This window comes from Thermobia domestica, chromosome 13, assembly GCF_964235325.1.
Source record: "Thermobia domestica chromosome 13, izTheDome1.hap1.1, whole genome shotgun sequence".
NCBI lineage: Eukaryota > Metazoa > Arthropoda > Insecta > Zygentoma > Lepismatidae > Thermobia > Thermobia domestica.
Genome location: NC_137466.1, coordinates 3,809,718 through 3,836,341, shown reverse-complemented (window position 1 = coordinate 3,836,341; position 26,624 = coordinate 3,809,718). Strand labels below are relative to the sequence as shown.

Here is a 26,624-nt window from a genome sequence, read left to right as displayed (position 1 = left end):
TAGCTATTCAATACATAACGAAAAGACTAAACTCAATCAATCAATTGGGAAGCTTCGAACGTGATATTCAATCAATTGGGAAGCTTCGAACGTGATAACTGAAAGGACTCTCATCAAGATCCGATAGCCGTCCAAGAGTATGAGCATCCAAGACTATGAGCATAGGCTCTCACAAACCAACATTTTCCCACGGGCACCTGTGGTAGCCGTAAAAGGCTATGAACATAGCAACTAAATGCTTGTCGAAACTTGACTCCGACATATTCGGCTTTCCAGGAGGAGCAGAGGGTGGCGGGGGTTCAAATAACTAAACAATATAAGATGAGGAGACGAAAAAAGGCATGTTTTATCTTGTTCTTACATCTGGTAGGCGTCCAAGAGTTTATTTCCTTATTCGAGCATAGCAGCACACTGGTTTAGGCCAGTTTAGGGTCAAAATTAGGCCAAAATTTTCCCACGCGTATGAACAGGGGGATATCTACTCCCCCCACCATGTCCAATTCAATCACAAATTGTCGCAATTGTTTCTACACCATTTGTACAGAAATGTGGAGGCGAAAGTTTGGTTTCTACATAAATAGGGGTGGCGCCAGAACGAAAACAAAGTCGGGGCTGTCTAAGTGGTAGCCCCCACCATCTCCAATTCAATCACAAATTGTCGCAATCGTTTGTACATCATTTGTACAGAAATATGAAGGCGAAATTTTCGTTTGTAAGTAGTATAGGCGTCTGTACGGACCACTTTTCTTGGACCACTTTTTCAATGCTCAAGTTCAAATTTTACGCGTCTGTACGGACCACTTTTTTTGGACCACTTTTTCAATGATCAAGTTCAAATTTTACGCGTCTGTACGGACCACTGTCTTTGGAGAACATAAACCGCACAAAACATAAGAAGACAGAACATAATGACCTTTATGATATATAACCATCAAGGACTTAAATCTAACTAAAACTAAACCTAAATCTAAAACTTAAACCTAATAACCATAAGGTAAAGTATTGATGATATTATCTTTTTCCTTTAAAACAACTCTTTTGTCGTAATCCATTTGAAACTCTTTAGTCACAGGTTTGTTAACTAAATTTTTTGTTCTCTTGTCTCTTGTTATTTGATTATAATTAAGAGTTATGTTCGTTAGTTCTTTGTTAACAACCTTCTTTATGTTTTCACCATTAAGATTCAAAGAGTTCTCGTAATTAAGAGTACATTCTTTAATTTTCATCAGTTTTGTTTTTATCTGTTTTGTAGTAATAACTCTTTGGACCAGTTGAATACCACTCAATAATATAAACATCTTTTCCTAACTCATCTGTCCACTCACCAAGGTTACTACCAGTCTTTACTTCTATACCATTAACAATATAAACAATAGAATCAGTATCGTAATACGCTACATTTTCACCTAACTTATCCAACATGTCATAAAGTCTTAACCTCGCATGTGTTGTTGTAAAAGTTGCAATATGAATATTAGTGGAATAAGAATTGTTAACATATACGTCTTTGTATTTATATGAAACTTGTACCATCTCGTCGCTGATAAACAAACATTCAGATATTTCTAATTTGCCATCTAAAAGTAACTCGTACCATCTTCTAACATCTGTAATGTATTCAGTTTGAGTTAAGTTTTGTCTTTGGCCAAACTTTCCCCATAACGAATTTAAACAAATTTTTGCAACTGCTCTCTTACCAGGATTTACCATTATTTGATCAGGATTTAAATCAATATTCAGTGTGTCTTTAATAGTTTTAATAAAATCATCTTTTTTTGAAAGTCATCTTCCCATGGTGATGTTTCTAATTTGATTTTCATGAAGTCTTTAATGTAACCTCTAAAGAGTTTGTTACTTGTTTTGGGAAAATGTTGAATCTCGTAAATTTCAATTAACTCATAACCTTTCTCTAAAGCTTTATCTAACTCTATAGTTGTCCAAGTACCTGTTATCATTCTTTGTTCGTCACTCTGTGTACACGTCTTAGTTTGATTTATTATACATTGATTACATAAGGGAAACACCAACTTATTAATATTGTTATCTTTAACTGGTAATACAGGATGATACAATTGTTTTAGCGGAAGAACTTTACAAAGTATATAACCAAAGTACTTTTTACACTTGTATTTTTCAGGAGAGATAGACTTTAATGTTGTTGAGTGACCAATAGGAAATTGATCATAAAACAAAACAGTTGGATACAAGCTGCACACATCGATATATTTCATCTTCTTATTAGTAACTTTTAATTTTGAAGCTATGGTTCTACCACCAAAGAATGCATCTCTGAACTTTAGTTTCTCAATAAGACTAGTTTTTTGAATTAACTGTTTGGCTCTTTTATCTTTTAACCAATCACACTCCCACATCTCTATAAGATTATAACCAGCTTCTTTTGTTTGTTGAGATCTTCTTCTTGTTTTCTCATATAGATCTTCCATTGTTTCGTGATTGACATTGTTGATAGTATACTTCTCAAAACATTTGTTGCAACCATGCCAGAACAACCGTGATATTGATACACTGTCTTTGTTTTATAATCGTAACAATCAACTTTAGATCCACATATCGTTACTTCTCCATTGTTTAACGCGTGTTTAATATTATTGTTCTTAAAAGAATTTAACCATGCAATAGACTGTTTAGAGTATTTTTCTTTCTTTTCTTCTTTAATAATACCAATTGTGTTTTCTTGTATGTATTTTGATCTATAAATGCCCATACACACACTTGCAATTGTTAAGTATTGAAATGGATCAATGTTTGCTATTTCTAAAAACTGATTTCTTAGTTCTAAACAACCTCTTCTTAAAATATCTACATCCGAATCACAATACTCTCTTAACTCTTTTTTAAAGTCAAACACATAATTTTCTTCTCTTCTTTCTTGATGCCACTTAAGAAACGCTTCTCTTTGATCTTTTTTCATGGTACTAATCCCATAGTATTTTGCGTTAGGTATTGGCCCAACATAGTTTTGATTTTCAGGCTTATTAAACAAATGTGGAAAATAACCTTTCTTTAACTCTTTTAGACCAAATGTCTTAGGAAAACTCGATAATGGTTGTGCTACAAAGTTAATACAATCAATAATTTTTATGTTTGCTTTTGGAATTTCAAGTAACATTAGCTTAGAGCCGTTATATATAGTGTAAGGTTTCAAAGCATTCTTAATGCAGTACTGAAGAACAAAGTACGAATCATAAGCTTTGGCATTATGCGCAATACAAGTGTAACCACTATGTTCTTTTGAAACTAACCACTTACAAAAATCGTCATTTGTTTCAAAGTAATATTTGCTACCTTTAAAGTCATGAGCAACTACATAATTAGCTTTATGAATTTCTGTGTCTTGTTGTGCTTCGTAATCAAACCATATATACTTTTCTGTGTAATTACAACTGTTCATTTGTTTAATACTCGACTTTAGAAAGTTCTTAATTATATACTTAAAGTCATCTACTGTTAACTTGTTGTTGTTCCATGCATCATATATCTTCTGAAGTTTCCTCCACTTAGACATGGTTTCGTACATGTTTTTTTCTTTAACAATTTTCTTACCACGATCTTCGATGCCATAAGTCTTGTATAGCATAATAAACAAATCTCTAACAGTTAATTCTTTTTTAGCATTACACACACATTCATCATCACAATAACCTTTCTGGCGTTTGTATTGCATGTAACATTTGTGAACGTTTTCTTTAGCTACACAATTACAGTTGATACAGTAGTAATATCCACACTTGTGTTTCTTATATCTTAATAAAATTTTATTACAACCTTTACACTTATAAACTTCTTTACAAACAACTGAATGGTTATCTTTACATGTTTGGTTATAACAAAATCGATTACAAGCTTCACAATAAATGTTATCAATCTCTTCTTCTTGATGTTCAGGTTGCTTACACATATTACAAATTGGTATAAATCGTATACATGATTTGTGTTTTTCTTTATGATCGTATGCTGTATCACACTTTTCACAATAATAAACACTTCCAATAAAAGCTTGCATGCTGTTAATTGCGTCAAAATGATTTCCACTTTTATATAAATAAATCTTCACCTCTTTGTCTTGCCCTGAGTAAATAATAGCGTTCATGTTTTCAGCACATACAACTTTAATTTGAATGTTTAATAGTTCTTCACATTGTTTAATATCGTCTAATGTAAAACCGTCTTCACAGTAGCTCGGTAAACGATTACAAAGTCTCTCAGTTAATTTTGTCTGTATTTTTCTTCCACGTCTTATATCTTTAATGTTTTGTGGTGTTAGCTCTTGATCAAGTATTACATTTGTTTTATACGTTAAGGCTGAAATGATTGCACGTGGACAACACAAATTGTCATTGTTATTGATTTTGGTAATACATCTTTTAGCTTTTTTGTCTTCTGCAAGGTTTAATAATCGTCTGTTTGTTTTACTTCCTCTAGGCATGTTAATGATTTGAATATTAAATGTTGTTTCTTCAATATTGATTGTTTCGTCAGATGTTACAATTCTTTGCACGTGTGTTAATACATTTCTAGCGTTTAGTTCAGTTGTTATTGGTGTTGATATTGCTTTAGTCCAAAATCCATCGTTGTGCACAACAACTCTTATTCTGTCATTCTTTTTAAAATTGGAAGCTTGTTTGGCTTGGTCAATCATATCGTCTACTGCTGTGTGTAATCTTTGTATTGTTTCAGTAAGTGTTTCACCTGTTATATTTGTCAGTTTTATTTTGTAATCTGTTGTATAGGATTTAAATTTTTCATTGTATGTCGGCTCATTAACATTTAAGATCTCGTAATATTTTTTATTTGTAAATAAATCATCATCAAATGGAAATAACTTTTTCAAATGCTTTCGCTTTAACTTTGGTGTATTTTGTGCTATTTCGCTTTCAGAGAACACTTCTTGTTTGAATGGGTATATATTTCTAATCTGCCTTCTGCTTTGTTCATCGTCATGTTGTTTAAGAAGGTCTATCAGTTCTGCTTTTCTTAATCGGGAATATCTTCTGATTCCCCTCTCTTTACATTGGCGTCTTAACTCTATTACGGTAAATCTATTATAATTACTCATCTTATTTATACTATAGAAAATCTTCGTTAGTACTCTTCACCGGGTTATTTCAGATCATTTTCATTTTTCTAACACATCGTTTAAACATCTGCACGCGTCTGCCATTGCCTACATATGTTTCCTCGTTGTGTTAGTCTAGAACTTTCATGGGAAGACCCATCAAAGTCACATATACACATTTAAAACTGAATCATTTTTGTAAGCTTACTCATCATCATCATCATCATAATCATCACTACCATATTTATATTCATCATCACTACTCAAATCAGATGTGTTTTGTTGCATTACTAATAACTCTTTTTATTTTAACAGTATTTGCTTCTCTAGTAGTGTTGCTAAGAGTTTAAGATCATGATGAATTAGTTCAAGTCTATCATGTAATAAATCAAAATGTGCTTCCATATTTGTCATATAGAAAACCAACCTTAATTATCAGATAATAACCGATCATATAAACAATCAATTTCTTTAACCAATTCTTTTTTCTGATAGTGACGTCCAAAACTCATTACCCTTACCTTTACGAATATCTAGTTCTTGCTGCATTAGGTTGAATAGCTTAATACTGTTAGGATCTCTAAACTTTTCGTATATTATTACATGATTCGGATATTTTTCTTCTGCATCATTAAGAGGTTTATATAGACTTCTCTTTTGACATCTGATAGCATATTAAGGGAAAGGATCATTAGGTTTGTTCTTCTTTATATGATTAGACAATTATCTTTTGAAACATCATCTGTATATGGTGCTGCAATTTCTTTTAAGCTCTCATTTTGAATTCTCAATCTCTCCATTGATTGCTCAACTTCTTCTAATCTGGTTAGTAATTTTTCGTTGTCTTGTGCATATTGTCTAGAGTCTCGAGTGAAGTAATTGATAATAATCTGATTACATTTAAGATAAAACTCAGGAGAAAGCCATAAAGATATAGCAAGAATTAATTCCTTAGTTACGTATTGACCAGTTATTTTCTTTGTTAGCCCATCTTTATTATCCCCAGTTACTTCGTAGCCGGCGCCAGATATCCCGCACCGGCTTTGATTTATGTAAGAGACCAACTCTATGCTATGTTTGCTACATTTCCAATCTCTGAACCTTTTACCAGCACTCTGACACAACTTGGTAGCATTGAAGTATCCTGTACTCTTATCTATAATCAGCTTGAAATCTCCAAACAAACCATACCAATAATTGTCTTTAATCTGTTCATAACAAATATCGTTTAAGCTAAGTGAACTATCCATAGTACTCATATTTGTTATATAGAAAATCTTTATTTTTAACTTCATTTTCGTGGAGTCCACCAGCACTGGACCCCTTTTCAAACATGCATACGTCGCTTCTTTGAAGTGGTCTAGACCGCTTATCTTTTTTTGAAATGAGCTTGTTTTTTGATGTTTTGTTTTGTGTCATGATGGTGCATTTTGCAACCGGAAAATCTTCCGTTCGGGGGGTTTGTTTGTTCTAATACAACGCTTCGCACTTTGATGAGCTAACCCATAAAAGCAATGGTATATTTAGTTTCTCGTACTTAAATGTCTCTTAACTGAATAAACCTGTCAACAAGATCTATATCACTTAAATCTGTGTTCATATGCGAACCGTGCCAAGTTATTCTATCATCATATCTTTCTTTAGCTCTGTTGTATAAGTTGACAGAGTTTGGATCGTCGACGTTAAGCAGAATACTCATACTTGGATACTTAAGTTTGAGTTGTTTAATCCTACTTTCGTAATTGCATGTTTGTACTCTTCCAACCCAATACTTATATCGTTCTATTCTTTCTTCTCGTTCTTCTTCGTCATAGTAAAGGAGTATATTTTCAAGTTGTTCTTTAGTAAGGTTTTTCTTGATAATGAATAGCCTATGTATCTTTCCTGGATCTTCTGTATATGGTGCTGCAACTGTTTTAAGATATTCAACTTTGCTTTCTAGTTCTTGATTGTACAATCGTAATTGCACCATTTGTTGTTCTATCTCTTCTACTCTTGATTTCAACTCTTCTTGATCTGCTCTATATTGTCTAAAGTCTTTTGTGTAATAGTCGATAATGATTTGATTGCATTTAAGGTAAAACTCAGGAGAAACCCATCGAGATATATCCAAAATCAACTCTTTACATACATATGTTCCTCTTATTTCGCTCCATGTTTCACCTTTACCTCCTGTTATTGTTTTGATAATTTCATCGGCTCGTATTCGAGCGCTGGAAATGTATGCTATTAGTTCTTTTGATTCTTTATTTCTTATCCAATTTTTAAACTCTTTACCACCATCTTTACATAGCTTAGTAGCATTGAAGTATCCTGTACTCTTATCTATAATCAACTTGAAATCACCAAAAATACCATACCAATAGTTATCTTTGACCTGTTCATAGCAAATGTCGTTAAGACTAAGAGAACTATCCATAGTACCCATATTTATTATATAGAAAATCTTTATTTTTAATTTCATTTTCGTTACCAGCTAGTTTACTGTGTAAGATAAGTTTCTGAAGTTCCTAGGATCGGAGGGACTTCGAAGTTTGTTGTAGTATCCTAATCTCATATAATGGCTGATGATGGTCCTCGGTTTTCCGGGAGCCATGCTTTGTCTCATAATATTCAAGTAGTTTCTTACTTCTTACTTCTTACTAATCTTAAAGTCATCCCCACGAATTCGGTGCAATGACTTTATATAAGAAATTAATTCTTTAGACCGCTTATTTTCTAACCATTTATAAAATTTCTTCCCTCGCTGTTTTTTATCTCCACCTTTGATTCTATACATAGAGCGGTTGGTAGAATCGCCCCCATCGCCTTTTTTATTGTTTTGATAATTTCTACAGTCGGAATTCCGACCCTGGAAATATATGCTATGAGTTTTTCAAAGGGGTCCACCAGCACTGGACCCCTTTCAAACATGCATACGTCGCTTCTTTGAAGTATCAGACCGCTTATCTCAGATCGCTTATCTCGTTGATGAAGATTGTATGTTGTTGTGGATTAACGCAGGTCCCCGTTTCGAGGACCTCATATTTGTTTGTATGTAACTTTGTCTTGGAGTGACCGCTGGAATTCCAGCAGTCGCTTATTTTTTGATAATTTCCACAGTTAGAATAGCGCTAGAAACATATGTTATGGGGGTATCGTTTCGATACCCTTATCTCGTTCAAACTATCCTTTTATGGCGTAATAACCATAAAAGACAAACATTTATATTTACACTACAACATTACTTTTATCTATCCAACTATTATGCGAATCATCAAACCCTAGCCATTTGACATATATTTTGTCACCTTTCTTTCTCAACACCTTTTCTACCAAGTATTCATCCTTATGTTTCGTCTTTAATAGTTCTGGTTCGTAAAATCTACCTTGCACATCCTCTTCTTCTAAATCTTTAATTCTATATGTAGGCGGATTAGATGGAATAACTTCGCTGATAACAAATACTTCTGTTGACCAATTAGGTGTATATCCTTTCTCAAATAACCCTTTCGACTTACTTATACGAACATGATCACCTAACTTGTATTTGGGCTTAACACGCTTATATTCTTTTTGATACACTTTCTCCAATATTGTTTGCTCATTCTTCTTGTTAACTTCTATAGGTTTTAAACCAATTGTTCGATGAATTTGATGATTATACTCTTTAACTAGTGTTGGTAATGTATCTACCCATTTATAATTCCCTTGTGTTGTGAACCTTTTCCACATGTTCTGCTTAAGCGTTCTATTGAATCTTTCAACCACAGAAGCTTTCTTACCACTATAGGTTGAGTAGTGATTAATCTGATTTTCCTCCATTAACTTCTTAAACTCTTTATTGTAAAACTCTTTACCTTGATCTGTTTGTAAGTTACTAGGTTTTCTCGTTCTTAATATGGATTCGAATGCTTCTGTAACATTCTTACCACTCTTATCTTTAACAGGAACAGCAAACGCATATTTCGAGAACACATCTATAATCGTTAGCAAATACTTATAACCTTTATTGATTTTGGAAACACCTTTTAACACCCCACTATCCATTTCTACAAGATCAGCCTGCCAAAGATCATCGATACCTTTTATAACCACACTTAATCTGTCAAAGTTTTTTCTAGATGGTTTGTGAATTTCTTTTACAATGTCTTCTCTAACACCTTTACCTTCTTTTAGTCAATCAGGCTTTTTAACGAATTGAGTTTTAGTAACACCACATACAGAACAAATACCTTTCTTTAGATATCTTCCATTCTTTGTTTGTTCTATTCTAATGGTATCTTTCTTCGTATCTGTCGATTTCTTGCACTTAACACAATACATCCTGTTTATTATAAAGAAAATCAATAACTATCGCTGTTTAATATTATGCTTTCAACATTCTCACCATCATCATCACTATCTTCGTCTTCTCTTTCTACATGCATAAGAAGCAATAGTAATTTTCCATGTTTCAGACCAGAATCTTTAGATGGTCTAATTGCCAAATTATCATTTGTATTAAAGTGCAATGGAAAAGTTTCAACTAGAGAATCATTTAAATATAGATCTATATAATACGTATTGTAAGATGACTCTATATGCATTAACCTACCTTTATAAAGAAATTTGTATGTGATAGAGAGATTATGTATTAAAAAGAACGGAGTTTCAACATTTTCTGATATCAATCGACCGTAAAGCTCTATAACATGACTCCGTTTGATGAAGTTAAGCTCTTCTTTTAACATGGCAATATCTTTTCTCACAACTGTACTATCTAACTCTGATGTCATTTTAACATTACCAAAGATATCCATATTTATTATATAGCAAACGTCCTTAGGAAAGCTCTCTCTCTATGTACATTACAACAAATAATAATTGCCCTTCTTCCATAGCTGAATTTTTAGTTGGTTTAATTGTAATTATATCACTCTTGTTAAAGCTAAAAGGTAAATTTTCAATCAAAGTATCACCCAAATATATCTCTAGAAAGTATTTATCCAAACTTAACTCCATGTGCATTATTTTCCCATTATAGAGAAATTTGTAACCATTAGAGAGATTGAATATTCTAAAGATTGGCTCCTTAACGTTTTTAGCTCTTTATCGACATAATAGAGGTATGGTTTCTTTCTGCATAATCAATTTAGTAGTATCCATCTTAACCTTTTGAAAATCTTCTTTCTTGATGTATGTGTCTTGTAACGTTTCTAATGCATCTTCAAATCGTTTTCTATCGTTCTTTAATTGAACTTCTATTGATCTAAGTTGACTTACGCTAACAACATCATTTAAGTTCTCCAACAATTTTAATTTTTCTTCACTAATATCAACATGATCTTTTCTATCTTTAACATTACAAAATATATCCATACTCATTTATTATACAGAAAATGCCCATCCTAGTTTTTCAAAGCATTTCTCTAACATCTCTATTTGTCTAGGTGAGCGTTTAAAATCAATATCAACATGAACATCATGCTTTTTCAACAGATAGTACAATACACATTTCAAGTTAATAAACAATGCTCTTTCCGGATACAGCTCCCTAAAGACCTCGTGTAAGTTTTCAAAGTCGTTTATAAGTTTTTCTTCCATATGTTGTAATTTTAATGGTTTTTGATCGGTAAGGTGATAGTGTATTAAATAGACATCATCATAATATTTTGTGTATTTGTTTTTCTTTAGTACTTCTAGAACATCTTTTGTTGATATTAAATCTCTTGGTATATCTCTAAGTTCATCATTTAACACCTTGAACACCTTCGGGAATAATTCTATCCTGTAAAGCCTGCAGACGAGATAACTGTAACTTAAATCTTTTTGTAGTATCATACCAGGGTTTTCGTACGCAAGCAGCTTTCGTTTCTTCACAAGTACTCTATTCATAGCTTTTGTTAATGACTTACTACCACAATAACTGCATTGCAATGGTCTAGAGCTATAATTTGACAGCAAGTCCTTTAAGGTAATTATTGGACGTAACTTTTCCAACTCTTCTTCCGTGTACAAAACTTTTGGTATTAACCTTTTCCATAGATCAATAACTGTATATACGTTGTTTCTATCTCTTAAGTCTATCTCACTAACATACTCAAAATACTGATAAAAATTATATCTAACTAGATCATCGAGTTCATCCTGATGCTTCTCAAAATAATCTAAAAATCTATTGTGTATAGCTTCCATATTTATCTTAAAGCAAAACTTTTATGGATACAAACCATAAAAGCACTTAATCATTTTTAATCATATACATAACGTCGCTAAAAGAATGTCCTTGATTTAGAAGATTTAAGACCTTAACACAAAGGTGACCACATATAACTGAGTTAAAGTCTTGTATTCGTTCGTCATTGTAAAAGAAGTTTTCGGTACCAAGATATTGTACCAGTTGTTTAGGAGGAACACCACCATAAGAATCGAATACGTACTTTGTGTTGTTATCTTTCCAATAGCATATCCAATGAGTACCAATGTTTTCTGATTTATCGAGGTTAACTACACCACACTCATTTACATAAGGTTTTTGTGGAAGTTCATCACTCATAAATACACCTCTAAATCGTTTTATCTTTAATTCTTTAGCCAACCTCTCTATATCGAAGTTGGTCAATGGTTTTAGTTTTTTGACTTCTTTGGTTTACCTGCCCCCTGCTTTTCTTCCATAGCCATATTGTGTCTTTTTTGTTCTTCAGGTTCTTGTTTATTCTTCTTAGCATCCAGTACAGTTTTAGTAATCGCTGCTGCACCACCTGCTAATGAGCCAACTGCTCCTAAAGCTGCTAGAATGGCTGGAATTGTAAAGATAAAACCGCCAATATGCTCTTTCTTAATCTTTTTCATTTGTGCAGTAGTTAAAGTTAAATCCATTCCTTTACCTTCTTTAATTTTCTTGGCTTTATCGTTAAGTTGTTTCTTTGTTAATACATGATCAATATTTAAATCCTTTAGTTCGTTATAAGGAACACTAAACATACAACCTTTAATAGAACACATCTTCCTATTTATCTAAGAGAAAATCTTGGTTTGTAAAAGTACAGTTGTTGTTGCTCCACCAAAATCAATTAAGGAATCATTCTCATCTGTTATCCTTATCTCAAAATTATCGACCTTGTCTTTGGATATAGGGAAAAATAATGGATAAGTAGGTTCGTAAATAATACTATGTTTTAACTCAGCATCTGTTTTGAATGATGCTATGATCCCTGTTTCTCTATGTGTGTATTCTGTATCTTTAACGAACATACCGTCTGCTATATTACAGTGAACATTTATAGTATCGAATGGGTGAAACTTTGGTAACTTACTTCCAATATGTGTTTTGTTCTTTTCTAAAACTTCAAAAACATTAAACCCGAGGACAGTGTCTATACTCCCAATTGTAACATCATTACTATCAGTTTCAATTTTCACTCTGTTTCTTAAATGATCTTCTGATAATGTTACGTTGATGGATTGAGATTTTAAATATTCATTAAGACTGTTTAAACTGTATTGTCCTTCTGGTATAAAAACTTGTCTATCACCATATGAGAAACTGTTTTTTTGTGTTGTTATGTTTGGGGTTAGATATGTACTGTAAAACCCAACTAGTCCTATGCTTAAGTAGTTGTTACTGTTGTCTAATTCGTAATGGAGCTTCTTCTTTAAAACAGAAGTATCACTCGTTAGCTTAAATACCTTAGCCATTTATTATATAATAAATGAATGAGTTTGATTTACCTAGAGATATTCTAAGAGATAGTAATCAAGTTAATAGAAGATGTCATTCGAAAGCTAGAATGCAGTTTAAAGAAGAAAAAGAGAAAACTACGAATTGTTAAATATGCATACTACACTTTGATCACGTTGTCGGTTATACTTTCTGCGACAACTGGGTTTATTAATATTTTTATACCTGTAACAATTTACTCGATATTAACAACGTCTCTTGCAACTGGAAGTGCTATAATAACAGGTTTGTCTTCGAAGTTAAACATAAGCAAAAGAAAAGACGAGTATAAAACCATTGTCACTTGTATTAACTCATTTAAAGAACAGTTAGAGATGATAATAACATTGGATGGTGAAATGGATGGTGAATATATAAAAGATACGTTGCTTAAGATCAGAGAACAACTTAAAGATATAAGATCATAAAATTTGCCCCTCTGTATTCGGAGGTCCAAAATGTTTTGTGTTTGTATAAAGAACTCTACTCTTTGGCCCTTCACATGTGTAGGGCCTGAAAGTCTTGAAAACGTTTCAACTGTTTCCTTCGCATCACGTAAGACAGGCGCGAGTTTAAGTCTTTTACAGACGTCGGGAAAATCGACGGCCGTTGTGATGGTAAAGCAATCTTCATCTACGAACCGGGTCTGTACTAGTACTATGAGCAGAAAATTAATCATCGGAATTCCGAGGGTTTCAAACAAGCATCATATGAAGTCAAATTAGCAGGTTATTACAAGAGAAAAAACGGTGACCCGGATTTGGGTCATCGCTCTATGTATGAGGTCAAGGGTGGAGACCATATAACAAGAAAATCAACAACAGTATTCGGCTTTAAGGGTATCGAAAAGATACCATTGCATCCTCAAACTGTTTGAAAGGGGGCCAGTGCTGGTGGCCCCCTGATTTTCTCTATAATAAATGAGTAAGAAAACTATTAATTGGGATGTAAAAGAGATGATAAAAGAAACAACAGGTAAGAAAAGAAATGGAGAACTTATACCTGATGATGTTCGATGTCTTATCGTAGGTTCGTCAGGGTCTGGTGAAACGTTTTTGCTATTTAACTTCTTATTACAGCCAGGTTGGTTAAACAATAATTACTTCTACATATATTCTAAAAGCATGAATCAGCCGAAGTATGAGCAGTTAAAAGATCGATTTGAGAAAGCAGAACTAAAGTTTAAGAAGCAAATAGCAACGTTCTTAAGCGGTAATGATTCTATTGTACCTATTGATGAATGTGAAAAATACTCTGTTGTTGTGTTTGAGGATTACATTTTGGAGAATCAAGATACTGTTAGAAATTACTTTACAAGAGGTAGGCATAGACATTTAGACTGTTTCTATCTTGCACAAACATATTCAAAAGTACCTAAACAGCTTATAAGAGATAACGTCAACTTCCTATGCATATTCCGACAAGATGATACTAATCTTAAACATGTGTATAATGAGTTTGTTGGGGGAAATATGTCTTATGATAAATTTAAAAAGATATGTTCAAAATGTTGGCAAGAAGATTATGGTTTCATAGTAATTGATATGACAAGGAAGGTAAACAATGGTAAGTATAGGAATAAGATAAAACACTTCTTAAACGTTTGAATAAGAGTCTATCGTTCTTCGTATTCATTAATAGGCTTGATGAACATGTTCATAAAGCTAATTGGTGTATGTGAGTTATTCTTTATCGCTTTCTTGGGCACTGTCTTCAACTTGATTAAGCTTGTCCTTGTGAACTTTAAGTATCTCCATCATTAGGTCCGACTCGCTCAATGTTGAACCAAGTGATAAGTGCATGTTTTGTTTTTATCTTGTCTTGTAAGCGCTCTTTAACCCTATTGAATAGATTGATTGAGTTGGGGTCTGTTACTTGCATTATGATTTCCATTTGTGGGTAACGTTTACGTGCTAAGTCAAGTCTTGATTGTAAATTTTGTTCTTGGACTCTAATGGCGTAGTATTCAAACTCAATGTTGCGTCGGTTTGTCTCGTCGTCTGAATCATCCCCATCTTTGTAGTTCTTCTTGATTAAAACAAACTTGTGTAACTTAAGCTCATTGTGTGTGTCGGGTACTATCTTGGGCTCTACGGCTTGGAGTAGGCTTTCGCGTTTAAACAAGTTGTGGCTTAATGTGTTGATCGTATCTGATTGGATTGCTAACATATTCTTGAAACTTGACACTAGCTGAAGCATATCGTTGGGTTGATCTAGTTTGTATTGTCCTGTTCGTCTGATTGATGGTAGTACTTCGGTTGTTATCCATCTCTTAAACTCTTTAGCTTTGGGCTTCTTTGATGAAAACACTAAGGAATACAGACCAGATTCGTTGATGAAGATTGTATGAGGCTGTGAATTAACAGGGGGCGGTGAATTACCGCTCCCTACTTCTGAAAAATTTTTCTTATCTTCTTCGTCTACATGTTCTTGAATGGCATCTCTTGGTCGTGAATACTCTAAAATTGTGGCAACGTCTTTACCTTTGAACCATACATTGCCTTCTACGTCTAATAGTGTTAATAACTCTTGATCGTCAAGTTTAAATATCGACATATTTCAAAGCGTTTCTAATGTCTCTTTTGTTGTTTCATTTTCAGCGTACACATACTTGCAACTCGAACAAAATGAAACACTTCTTAAACGTTTGACGTTTTTCACGTTTTACGTTTTAACGTTTGACGTTCTTTGACGTTCTTTGACGATTATTGACGATTGTTCGTTTGGTATACAATAAATGGATGAGAAAGAAATTGATAAGAATATTAAGTTGAAGGAGTTCTTGATAAAGGGCTTCAAATCTTGGAAGAAAGAAAGAGCAGGTATATACGATAAATTTAAGACGCAAGAACAACCTGTAATTGATGCTATTCAAAACTTAGGGAGTGAGATCAAAGAAGTAGCAGAACAAAATAAAAATCAAATAACTGAACTTGTTCCAGTTGCACATAAGACGGTTTCAATAGATCCCAGTCTACTAGAAACACCTAAAAAGATACCTTATGATAGTTCTCCAAGTAGTAGTGATACGCCTATAACGGGAGAAATAAAACAAATGAGAAAACAAATTTAAGACAGAGTGGAAGGAGTAGAACCTTTAACAACAGCACAGTCATTTGGTAAGATTGCAACGAAATATTATAGTAAAAGAAATGACACTGAGTTTGGAATAAGAACTGTAGAAGAAGATGGGAAAATGATAAACAAGATAGAAAATTTGGAAGTTAAAGTGAATGGCGATGATTTGATAATTAATGGTAAAACTTACAAAGGAACAGAAGGTCTATGGGAATTGTTAACGACGAATACTAATAAAACCATTGAAGATTATGATGACGATGATTTTGAACAGTACAAGGAAATAATTATAGACTCAGATGCTGCTTTCCAAAATATAATCGAGATAAAAAGGTAGCATCTAGTAGAGGTTCAAAGTACATTAATATTATCAAGCCTATTTGGGATAATTATATTAAACCAACTTTACCCCCTACTCCTAAAAATAACACGACACCCAAAAGGACTGGTGAAGGAATTAAACAATATACAGATACCTAAAGAATATATATGGATGGATGATGTGAGAAAGCTAATTGATCGGTTAATAGTTATAGATGGAGAAGAAAAGGCTGGTAATCATAACTTTTACAATGAGAAAGTAGGTATAGTGAGTATGATTAATAATAAGCTTTCACAATTCGTTCCTAATGATCCAAAAGGTATAGGTTATTTGATTAAGACCTTAAATACGTTACCACCACGATTCTGGAATGATGAGAAGCTTGGGAAAGGATTAGTAAATGATTTGATTAATAAGCTCCCATTTGAATTACATATTCCAGGTTTTAGATTTTGCGGGCCTGGGACTAAGCTTCAAGAAAGGTTAGAGAGAGGTGATGAAGGTATTAACCCATTAGATGAGGCTTGTAAAGAACACGATATATACTACAGAGACAATAAAGATACAGATTCGAGACATATTGCGGATAAGGAACTGGAAACTAAAGCATGGAAAAGAGCATTTAGTAGTGATGCGCCAATTGGTGAACGATTAGCTGCTTTTGGGGTTGGTACTGCTATGAATGCTAAGGTTAAGTTGGGATGGGGATTATAAGTTTCAGAAAAATTTTTCCTCGGGCGACTTTACGACAATGCTAATATTTATATAGCTTGATGGTGTTTACCATAAAGCGCTGTTTCAAGATTTTCTTTATAATAAATGGATATTGAGAGTTACGAGTTACAGAGTTTTAAAGCTAACACAAGAACATTTAATAATTTGAATGAAGCTAACAAAGATATTGAGTTCGATTTCAACGTGGGGGATGGTTTTATACACCCACACAAAGCAGATTGTCATATGACTTTTGAAGTTGTTGGTGCATCAGCTGGAGGAACATTTGGCGCAAACGATACTATAAAACTTGTAGATAACTTCTTCCCATTCTTCTTTTCTCAAATTGAGGTTAGAAAGCATGGTGTTGTTATAGATAAGATCGAGCTACCTGGGTTAACATCTACAGCTGTCGGAACATTCAAGATTTCCAAGCCAGAAGTTGAATATTTAAAACAAGCAGGATTTGAAACAGATGACAAACTTGGTCTAAGAAAGAACTTTAGCGTTTTGTATCCATTAAGATTAATTCCAGGCTTCTTAAGTGATTATAAAGAGGTTATGTGGAAAGGTGGATTGAGAATAACATTTACAAAAGCTAACAACAATAACGATGTTTTGTACAAATGGACTGGATCGGGAGCAGCTCCTCATGATGGAAAAATAACAATAAAAAGTATGGAGATAAGAATGCCTATTGTTGAATACGAGTCTAATTACGAAAACAAGTCAAAGTTGAATATTCTTAAAGAGCCAAAAATCATGTTTTCATTCCATACTTATCAATGTGTTCAAAAGATTGTTGTAGGTTCTTTCTTAGAGTTTGATGTTACAACTCAATTTAATTCTAGACAATTTGATATGCCTGATTTCGTAGTTGTAATGTTCCAAACTGATAGAAGTGGCAAACAAACAGCAGATGCAAGTAAGTTTGATCATTGTAAGGTAAAGAATATCTATCTTAAGAATGGGAGGAATGAGGTATTTCCAAAAGAATCAAGAAACTTAGATATTGCTAACAAGGATTATTTCAAGATGTACGAAGATTATACTGCATTTAAGAGAATAACATGTGGCAACACCGAAATGTACTATGACCCTAAAGAGTTTATAGATAACAGACCAATGTGATTAATTGTAGTAAGAGGAAAAATGTATCGGTAAATGAAAGAACGAACATAAAGATTGTTGTAGACTTTGCTGAAGCTGTGGCTGCCAATACTATTTGTTATGCGATTTTAATTGGACGAAAGAACTTTACATATGATCCCAAGAATGAAAAAGTAGTAGAAGAGTTTTAGTTAGTTAGCAAAATATCAACGGACATAAGGGTATCGAAAAGATACCCTCAAACTGTTTTCATTAACGATTGTTTTATGGAAGTTTTTCCATCAAACGAAATTGACGAAAATGATTAAATATTTTTTAGTGAAGATAAAAATTGAAGATTGATTTTCTATATAATAAACACGATGGCAAAACACGTTGATTTTTTAAACAACCTTGGAAGTCTTGAACAAAAAAAAGGTTATTGGATTAAGAGAATTAGAATTAAATACGGAATATAAAATTGTAAAAATGGAAAAAATTAAAACTAAGTTTGGGAAGAGCATTTTGGTTGAGTGTGAAGAGTTTAAGATATTTCTTCCACCTAGATTTACAAAACACTTAACAGATAAAATGATTGATGAGATTGTTAAAGATGGAATAAAAATCAAATACACTGGTCTAAAAGAAAACTATCCAACTGTTGAGTTCTGTATGTAAATCCAAAAATGAATGAAAATGAACAAAAATATATTGTCAGAACCAAAAAATATAGTGTTTAGAGAAGGACCCTCAAAAGAAGTTCATCCTTACTAATAACTTCAATGTAATTGTAAAAAATGTGCAAACCGAAGTTCAAGTAGTTTTTGATATTAACGGTTGTCTATTCAGCTTGAATTACGATCAGTGGACAGAGTTTAAGAAGTCATTGTTTCCTATAGAGAACGAGGTTAACAGAAGATTCCATTATCAGTATCCGAACTTGTAATTTTAAGTATGTTCTAAGTGTTTTATGGTGATAAAGCCATAAAACTGAGATCTTTAAACATACACAATGCATAAGGAAAAGCAGTACTTTTGAATGTCATTCGAATTTTAAAGATACATGTATAAATAAGAGATTTATTTAAGTTTTTTGTAATTATATCCTTAGAGTTATGTAATTTATAAGACATTCAATAGATAGGAAATTTATTTGTTTATTGATTACCGTCTGAATTTTGAAAATCGGTTAATAAACAACGGAGATATAACAAATTCGAAATAGCATCCTTAGAGGTATGCAACCCACAATACATTCAGAAGATGGTAAATTTATTTCTCTGTCGAATGTCGTTTGAATTTTGAAAATCGGTTAATTAGGGACCGAGTTATTGACTTTTAACGTTATTTGGGGGTATTGGGGGGGGTAAGACTGTCAGTGTTACCAACTCATTTTTAACAATTATCATATTTATTAGTAATGGGGTGAATTCATCCCGATATGTTTTAAAGCAATATCTTGAAAAATTAAAATCCTGGAACGTTCCGAAAAAATATATTGAGTTGGCAACGCTGATTCTAAAAAGAGGTCTAGTGAGTTGTGAATTTCTTTCTTTTATTTGAGGAAATGATGTTAAGAGGAAATCATGTTGGGCTATATGTATATCATTCTCTCTTTGTTTCTATCGCATAAACCTCTGTCGTTCAGAGCTGATGGGAAGAAAAGAGAGAGATATTTCAGCATGTATTACGTTTTCTCCTCAAAGGAGACTGCGTCACGGATTCAATGACGTCATGTATGATGTATACTCTCCAAAGGAGACTACGTCACATATAGCGCCATCTGTCCAGTGCTAGCTAAAAATACTGTTGAAGGAAGAGCGGCTAATCTGTATATATGTATGTTGATATGAGAACAAGGAAAGAGAATCGGATTACACGGTCCTGTCCTGGTACTGGAATCATTCAAATGAATCAGTGACAGATCACCTGTTCCGAAGTTGTATGTATTCCTTCTTATTGAGTTTTTAAAGCTAATTATTAACGGATTTTCATGATTCAAGTGTCAAATGAAAGCTTATAAACTGGAGATTAAGATGCAATAAATGTATTTTGTGTGGGGTTCCATTTTAAGTTTTTAATTATAAGTTTTTATGATTTTAAATGTCATAAAAGCATATTCAGCCTCACTTGAGGGTATCCTTCTGTGTTAAAGTGTAATGGTCAATGGCGACTTCAAAGAAAGTGGTCCGTACAGACGCGTAAAATTTGAACTTGATCATTGAAAAAGTGGTCCAAAAAAAGTGGTCCGTACAGACGCCTATACTACTTTTGTACACAATTATGGGCGCGCCAAAACGATGACAAAGTATAGGCTGCCTAATAGCACCTCCCAACGTCCAGTTCAACAGAAAATTATCTCAATCGTTTGTACATCGTTTGTACAGTAATGCGCAGGCGAAAATTTTGTTTCTACGCTATCAGGTGCGTCGACAGAACGAAAAGAAAGGGGAGCTGTCTAAGTGATAGGCTCACCATGTTCGATTGAACCACAAATTGTCGCGATCGTTTATACATCGTTTGTGCAGAAATGTACAGGTAAAATTTTCGTTTCTATTAAATAATATACGAATGTGAGTATTTTTAATATCTGCGATCAACGTTAACATTTTTGAATAACGGTTGCTGAGATTGAAAATGGTACCTATAACACTAGTCGACAAAAAAATTCTGTTTCTCTGGCACACGGAAGAAAATAACTGATGCTAATAGAACTTTTAATGTACAATTCTAATCTGCAATCAGTTTTTCTCCTTCATCCTCAGTTTTCCGTGACAGAGGGGTTTTCGGGAAATTTCCCCTCAATTTTTTTTACCATTTTCATACCTGTAGCTCGGATACCTTAGGTATATAAACGCACAAATTATATGTTAGCTTGATTTATACTTAGTAAGCCCTATAAGTTTCATAAGAATACCATTATTCTTTCCAGTAAAATAAACATATTTATATAAAAAATATGCTATGAGTACTGTTCATTTTACAATATTCAATAGAGCAGATAAAATCGCATATAACTTCCACGAAATTACAATATAAGCATGGTTTATATCTTATTGGATTTGAAATAAAACATATTTTCAATGATGTATACACCGTGTCACCATTTTATATCTACTTAGTAAATAATACAAAAGAAGTGAGTGGTACCTTCTTAATAAATGAACACTTACTTACCTCAACTAATATGTTTTAGTTGTCGACTTTCTTCTGTGTTTGGCTTCTGGAACGTCTCTTTTAAGTGTCCAACAGTAATTAGCTAGCATTTTTAACTACACTGTCACTGGTACCTCTTCTCCATGGAGGAAATGTCCTGATGAAAATGTTCCCCATACTCATCACTAACAGCACCATGCTTTTCAGGAAAGAAATGCAGGTGGGATTCTAGAAAGTGAACTTTAAGGGACATGTTGCAACCCATTTCATTGAATGATTGCCGGAAATCACTCACAATTTCACGGTAATTTGGGGCTTTCTTGTTTCCTAAAAAATTCTCTTTAAACATTTAAATGAACACGAAGCTGCTTTCTCAACCAGAGTTAAGAGATCCTCAAATTTTTGGTCACGAATCAAACATCTTATTTGGAGGTCTACAAAAGTCACTAGCGTCACTAACCCGAGGTATTTTTTTTGAGTAACAAAATCCTGCATTACTTTAGTCCATTGCCTTAACAAAGTTTTTGAAGAGCCCCAACTTTATGTGAATAGGAGATAGAATTATATTATCAGGGCTCACCAGTGAGGAATAAATAGCATTCTTCTGTCCAGGCGTTAATACATGTGTTGGCCATTCCTTCTTGATGTAATGTTCCGCTTTGATCCTGCTGTCCCATTCGCAGATGAAACAACAATATTTCGTATAACCAAGCTGCAAACCAATTAACAAAGAAATGACTTTTAAATCACAGCAAACGGTCCACTTGTGTTTCTCATACTGAATTCTTTCTAACACTATTTCGATGTTTTAATAGGTTTCCTTCATATTAGTTGCATAAGCCAAAGGAACTGAAGGAAATTTGTAGCCATTGTGCAAAATGATAACCTTAAAACTAGTTTTGGAAGAGTCAATAAACTATCTCTAATCTGTATTTATATGTGCATGTACAAGTGTATCTATCACAGCACAGACATTATTACAATACACTAAATCTTTTTCTTGAGAATAATAGTTTGAAACTCTGTATGAAGGTTTCGAAAAATACACACTTTAGTTTCACGATGAAGCAGATTCCAGCCCTTAAGTCTAGAAGGAAGAAGTTCTGTCTGTATCTTGGAGAGTTTTAAATCCCTACGAGGTCAATTAGTTCACCCTGAGTTATCAGATGGGGATCATATGTAGATGTGCTTCCTACATAAGTAGGATAATCTTCTTCATTTGGAACTTCAATAGTTGCCTCAAGTACGTAATCCTTATTTACCGTAAGATGAGGAGGAGGTACTTGTACAGATAGTTTTGCACTATGTAGAACTGGCGTAATTGCTGATAGAAAATTAGGGTACTGTACTGTGTGGTTAGATTTAATGGTAATTTCTTTCATCTGTGTCATACAAAAGTAGCAGTCTGAAGAATTATCATTTGTTTCCCTCCAGATCATCTGTACTGCGAAGTTCATGTTTCGTTCACCATTTGCCCACCCAGTCAGACGTTTCACGTCAACAAATGTAGTGAGGAACGAAATTCTTATCTTGGTCTCCTACACAGCAACCGAAATATAACTGATAACACTTCCTCACAAGTGGAGTAAAACATCAACGTTGCGATTTAAATATGAGCTCCCCACATACATAACAGAAATTGTCCTGTTTATTTACACACTTTCCGGTATCTTGTATCCTGTAAGGTATCACACACACATACACACAGGAATCTACACTCCATCAAATTCCCACAAAATCCCTCTAGAAATTCCCCGATACAAAAATGGCGACATGGTGTACACATCATTGAAAATGTTTATTGGAAGTCCAATGAGTATAAACCGTGATATATTGTAATTTTCGTGGAAATTATAGGTGTTGATGACCGACCCGACCCGACCTGTGACCCGACCCGAATAAACCGACCTGACAATCCGACCCGATTGACTCGACAAGACAACCCGACCCGAGCTGGAACGATTGGCCCGACCCGAGCTGACCCGAAGTGACCCGAGTGACCCGACCCGAGGTGACCTAACCAGACAACCAACCCGAGTGACCTGACCTTACAATCTAACCAGTTTGAGAGAACTAGAACCTTACAAAGCTGCCGTCAGAAAAAAATGCTGGCCAATTCGTATGCATAAACCATTGTTTCGGCTTTTTTATTTGTAGTATAATTATCCTCTTCTCCTCCTGCTCCTCGTCAGTGTTCTGCCATTAATGACAGGCCGGTTTCCGTGAACTAGGTAAGAAGTTTCCAGTTTTGCGATTTCCCGCTAATAAGTGCCTCGCAACCCAACATAATGTTCCACCCTCCTTATTACAATCTATCAATTGCAACCTTCTTACACACTCTCGCTCTCCTGCTATCAGCCCCTTTACTACATCTCTCAGAATGCAATCTTTTAGCAAGAGCGAAACTAGTGATTCCTCCATTTTTTTGCTTCGTTATATCGTCCAATATTGCTCTCGTCTCTTGCATTTTTTCAGCATTTCCTAATTCGTTTTCCTCTCTACTCTGCTAACCTTCTTTATTTTTCCCCACATCCAAATTTCCATGGTTAAAATTTAGGCAATCAACTTTGGAAGTCAAATCACTACTGCAGCAATAATAATAATAATAATAATAATAATAATAATAATAATAATAATAATAATAATAATAATAATAATAATAATAATAATCTGAAGGTTGACCAAGAAAGTTCTGTCTCTTTTTGTGGAGGTCTGTGTTCAATTGGCCCTGACACCGTAAGTTGAATGCGAATGGAGATAAGGTGAAAGTCAGATGTTGGACGAGACGAGACGAGACATGAAGGGGTACGAGATGAGACAGAGCTCTTTCAATAGAAACATGTGCACTTTTCGAGACGAGACTACCTTCACGACACATTTTCGAGACGAGAATGCTCCAAACCTGGTCTCGTGAGCAACACTAGTAAGTATATCCAACATACTACCTGTTCAAATACACCGTGAACGTGCGTAAGGACAGAGTGAACATGGGACCTTCACAAAGCGCCATAAGGACTTGTTAGCTGTACGAGTTCAAATTGCTGCTCCGCGGGGCGGAAGACATGACAGGCCTTTGGTGAGGGTGTCGTGACTACGCGGAGAGTGAAGCGGTAGGACGATTTAAGGATGGTGACGAAACACTCAAGGACGCACCAGGTGCCGGAAGACAAACAGATGTTCAAAATAAAGATTTTCAGGCAGCAATTGAGGCGAAGACGGATATGTGAGGAACTGGTACTACAATTGAGTGTGTGTGGAGAAACCATTCGGCACCACCACCATGAACTTGGGAAGCACTCCAAGTTGGGTTGATGGGTCCTACAAGATTTGACTTGGGACCAGAAAGCAATGCGAGCAGACACCTGTGTTTCTTTGGTGTCTCGTCTGAGGAAGGAGCAATTTCTGGACAGGTTGTTGACATGTGATGGGAAGTGGGTCCTGTACGAAGCTCCTCGGCGCCGTCATCATTGGTTAGCATCCCATGAACCGATTCAAAAACAGCCCAAGCCAGCACTACCAGAATAAGGTTCTCCTGTGCATTGTGTGGACTGCTCGCGGCCTCGTCCATCGGGAACTGCTACCACTAGTCAGATCATCAATGCAACTGTGTACTGTCACTCTCTGGATGCAGCACTTCTGAATCGCAAAGGGGTCATGCTGTTACAAGGCAACGCTAAGCCCCACGCGGCTAAGATGACCTAGGACATTATTCTACGCCTTGGATGCGAAACACTATTGGATCCACCCTACTCCACAGACATTGTACCGTCCGATTATCACCTGTTCCATTCCTTGGACAATCACTTAGAGAACGCCAGTTCAAATCGCTAGTAGAGGTTCAATATGTACTTGATACTTTCTTCACTTCACGACCCAGCAAGTTCGACTGCGATGGAATCCATAGCTTTCCAGAACGTTGGCGGAAGATCGTCGAGGCTGATGGAGACTATTTTTGATATTCGAGGTACGTCTTAGGTTGCATATCAATGTTCGAAGGTGTTGGTGAAAAGGCGGCGGAACTTTCTTGGTCACTGTTAAAGTAATAATAATAATAATAATAATAATAATAATAATAATAATAATAATAATAATAATAATAATAATAATAATAATAATAATAATAATAATAATAAATATAGAATATTCAACCATCTCAATTATTCCTCATTATCACTGGCTCTCTTAGCGTCGGTGCATAACGTGGGACGTTAACTAGATATTTCCTTTTAATTTCACTTAATGTGACACTTAATTCGACATAAAAACGCAGAAAGAAAAAAGTTGGTAATAATATTAATTACAATTACCATGCAAATTAGTTAATATAGGGTTAAACTAAAATTTTATTACTATTTCACTTACAATTAGTCACAATTATCATTCATTTACCAACTTCGAATTGAATTCTACAAAAGATCTCCTTCTAGTATTTCAAAATAAATAAAGAATGTGACGACCCGACCCGAGCTAACCCGACTGACCCGATCCGACAACCCGACCCGACATGACCCGTAACCCGACACGTTTGAAAGAACTATCAGAGGGGTACAATTTACAGTATAATTTATTTTGTGTGGTTTAGCATACTTTAAGGCTACCATATTTTTTGAAAACAGGAAAAACGGGACATCTTACAAATTAGTAGTAAATATTGCATTTTGTATTAATAATATCTTTCGAATTTTACTACACCATCGCACTAATTATACAACTTAAAATAATGTATTAATATAGTCCATACTTAATCAACAGTGCTAAAAATTATTATAGAAGCTAGAAGCTGTTATACAAAATAAACGCATCCAGTGAACATACAATATTTAGGCAAAAATTATATTTTCAATATTATTACACATACCACCTCACATGCTCTACATGTCTATAAAGAAAAAATCCAGATTTATTAAGTTGTTTCCAAATTTCAATGGACTGATTTATTTTTTTAACCTAAAATTGGAACTAAAAGAAAGCAATTTGGATAATTGTTATTCTGAAGCAAAAAAAAAAAAAAAATTGTGTTTTCGGGGCTGGTCTTTAACGATACAAGAATTTGTTGCCACCTCTGGGTTGTTACTTTTATTGAAAGAGTGCCACTTTGGAGGATTTAAACATTGCATGTTATATCCGGGGAAGCAGCGATTGGAATAATAATAAAAATTAGAATGAAATTGTTCCTATAGTATTGTCAGAATCGAAAGCAAAAGGAATAAGTCGATTTTATTATCTTTTCAGAAATTTTGATATGTAATTAATAATAATAATAAAGAAAAAAACAGGACAAGAAGGAAAATTTCTGCACACCGGGTCAAATTTTAAGAAACCGGGACGTATGGTAGCCTTACATACTTATTTGCATGCGGAGTGTCAATACGGAGCCAGTACGTAGCAAAGTTGAAACAGCACCTCGAAAATAGGTTGCCAACTGAGGAAAACAAAATTACCGGCATACCCTCAAAATTCTCTGTACAAATGAGAAACTGAAGACTGTATTGATCATTATTGTATTT

At 34.1% G+C, this 26,624-nt stretch overlaps 1 protein-coding gene across 1 annotated transcript; it reads right to left on the bottom strand.

Moving 5' to 3' along the window:
* Positions 1-1,215: 1,215 nt before the first annotated feature.
* On the bottom strand, positions 1,216-1,710 carry LOC145669089 (uncharacterized). The gene has a single exon (XM_081737439.1). It carries the CDS (start codon positions 1,708-1,710, stop codon positions 1,216-1,218), a length of 495 nt encoding a protein of 164 aa, XP_081593565.1.
* Positions 1,711-26,624: the final 24,914 nt, after the last annotated feature.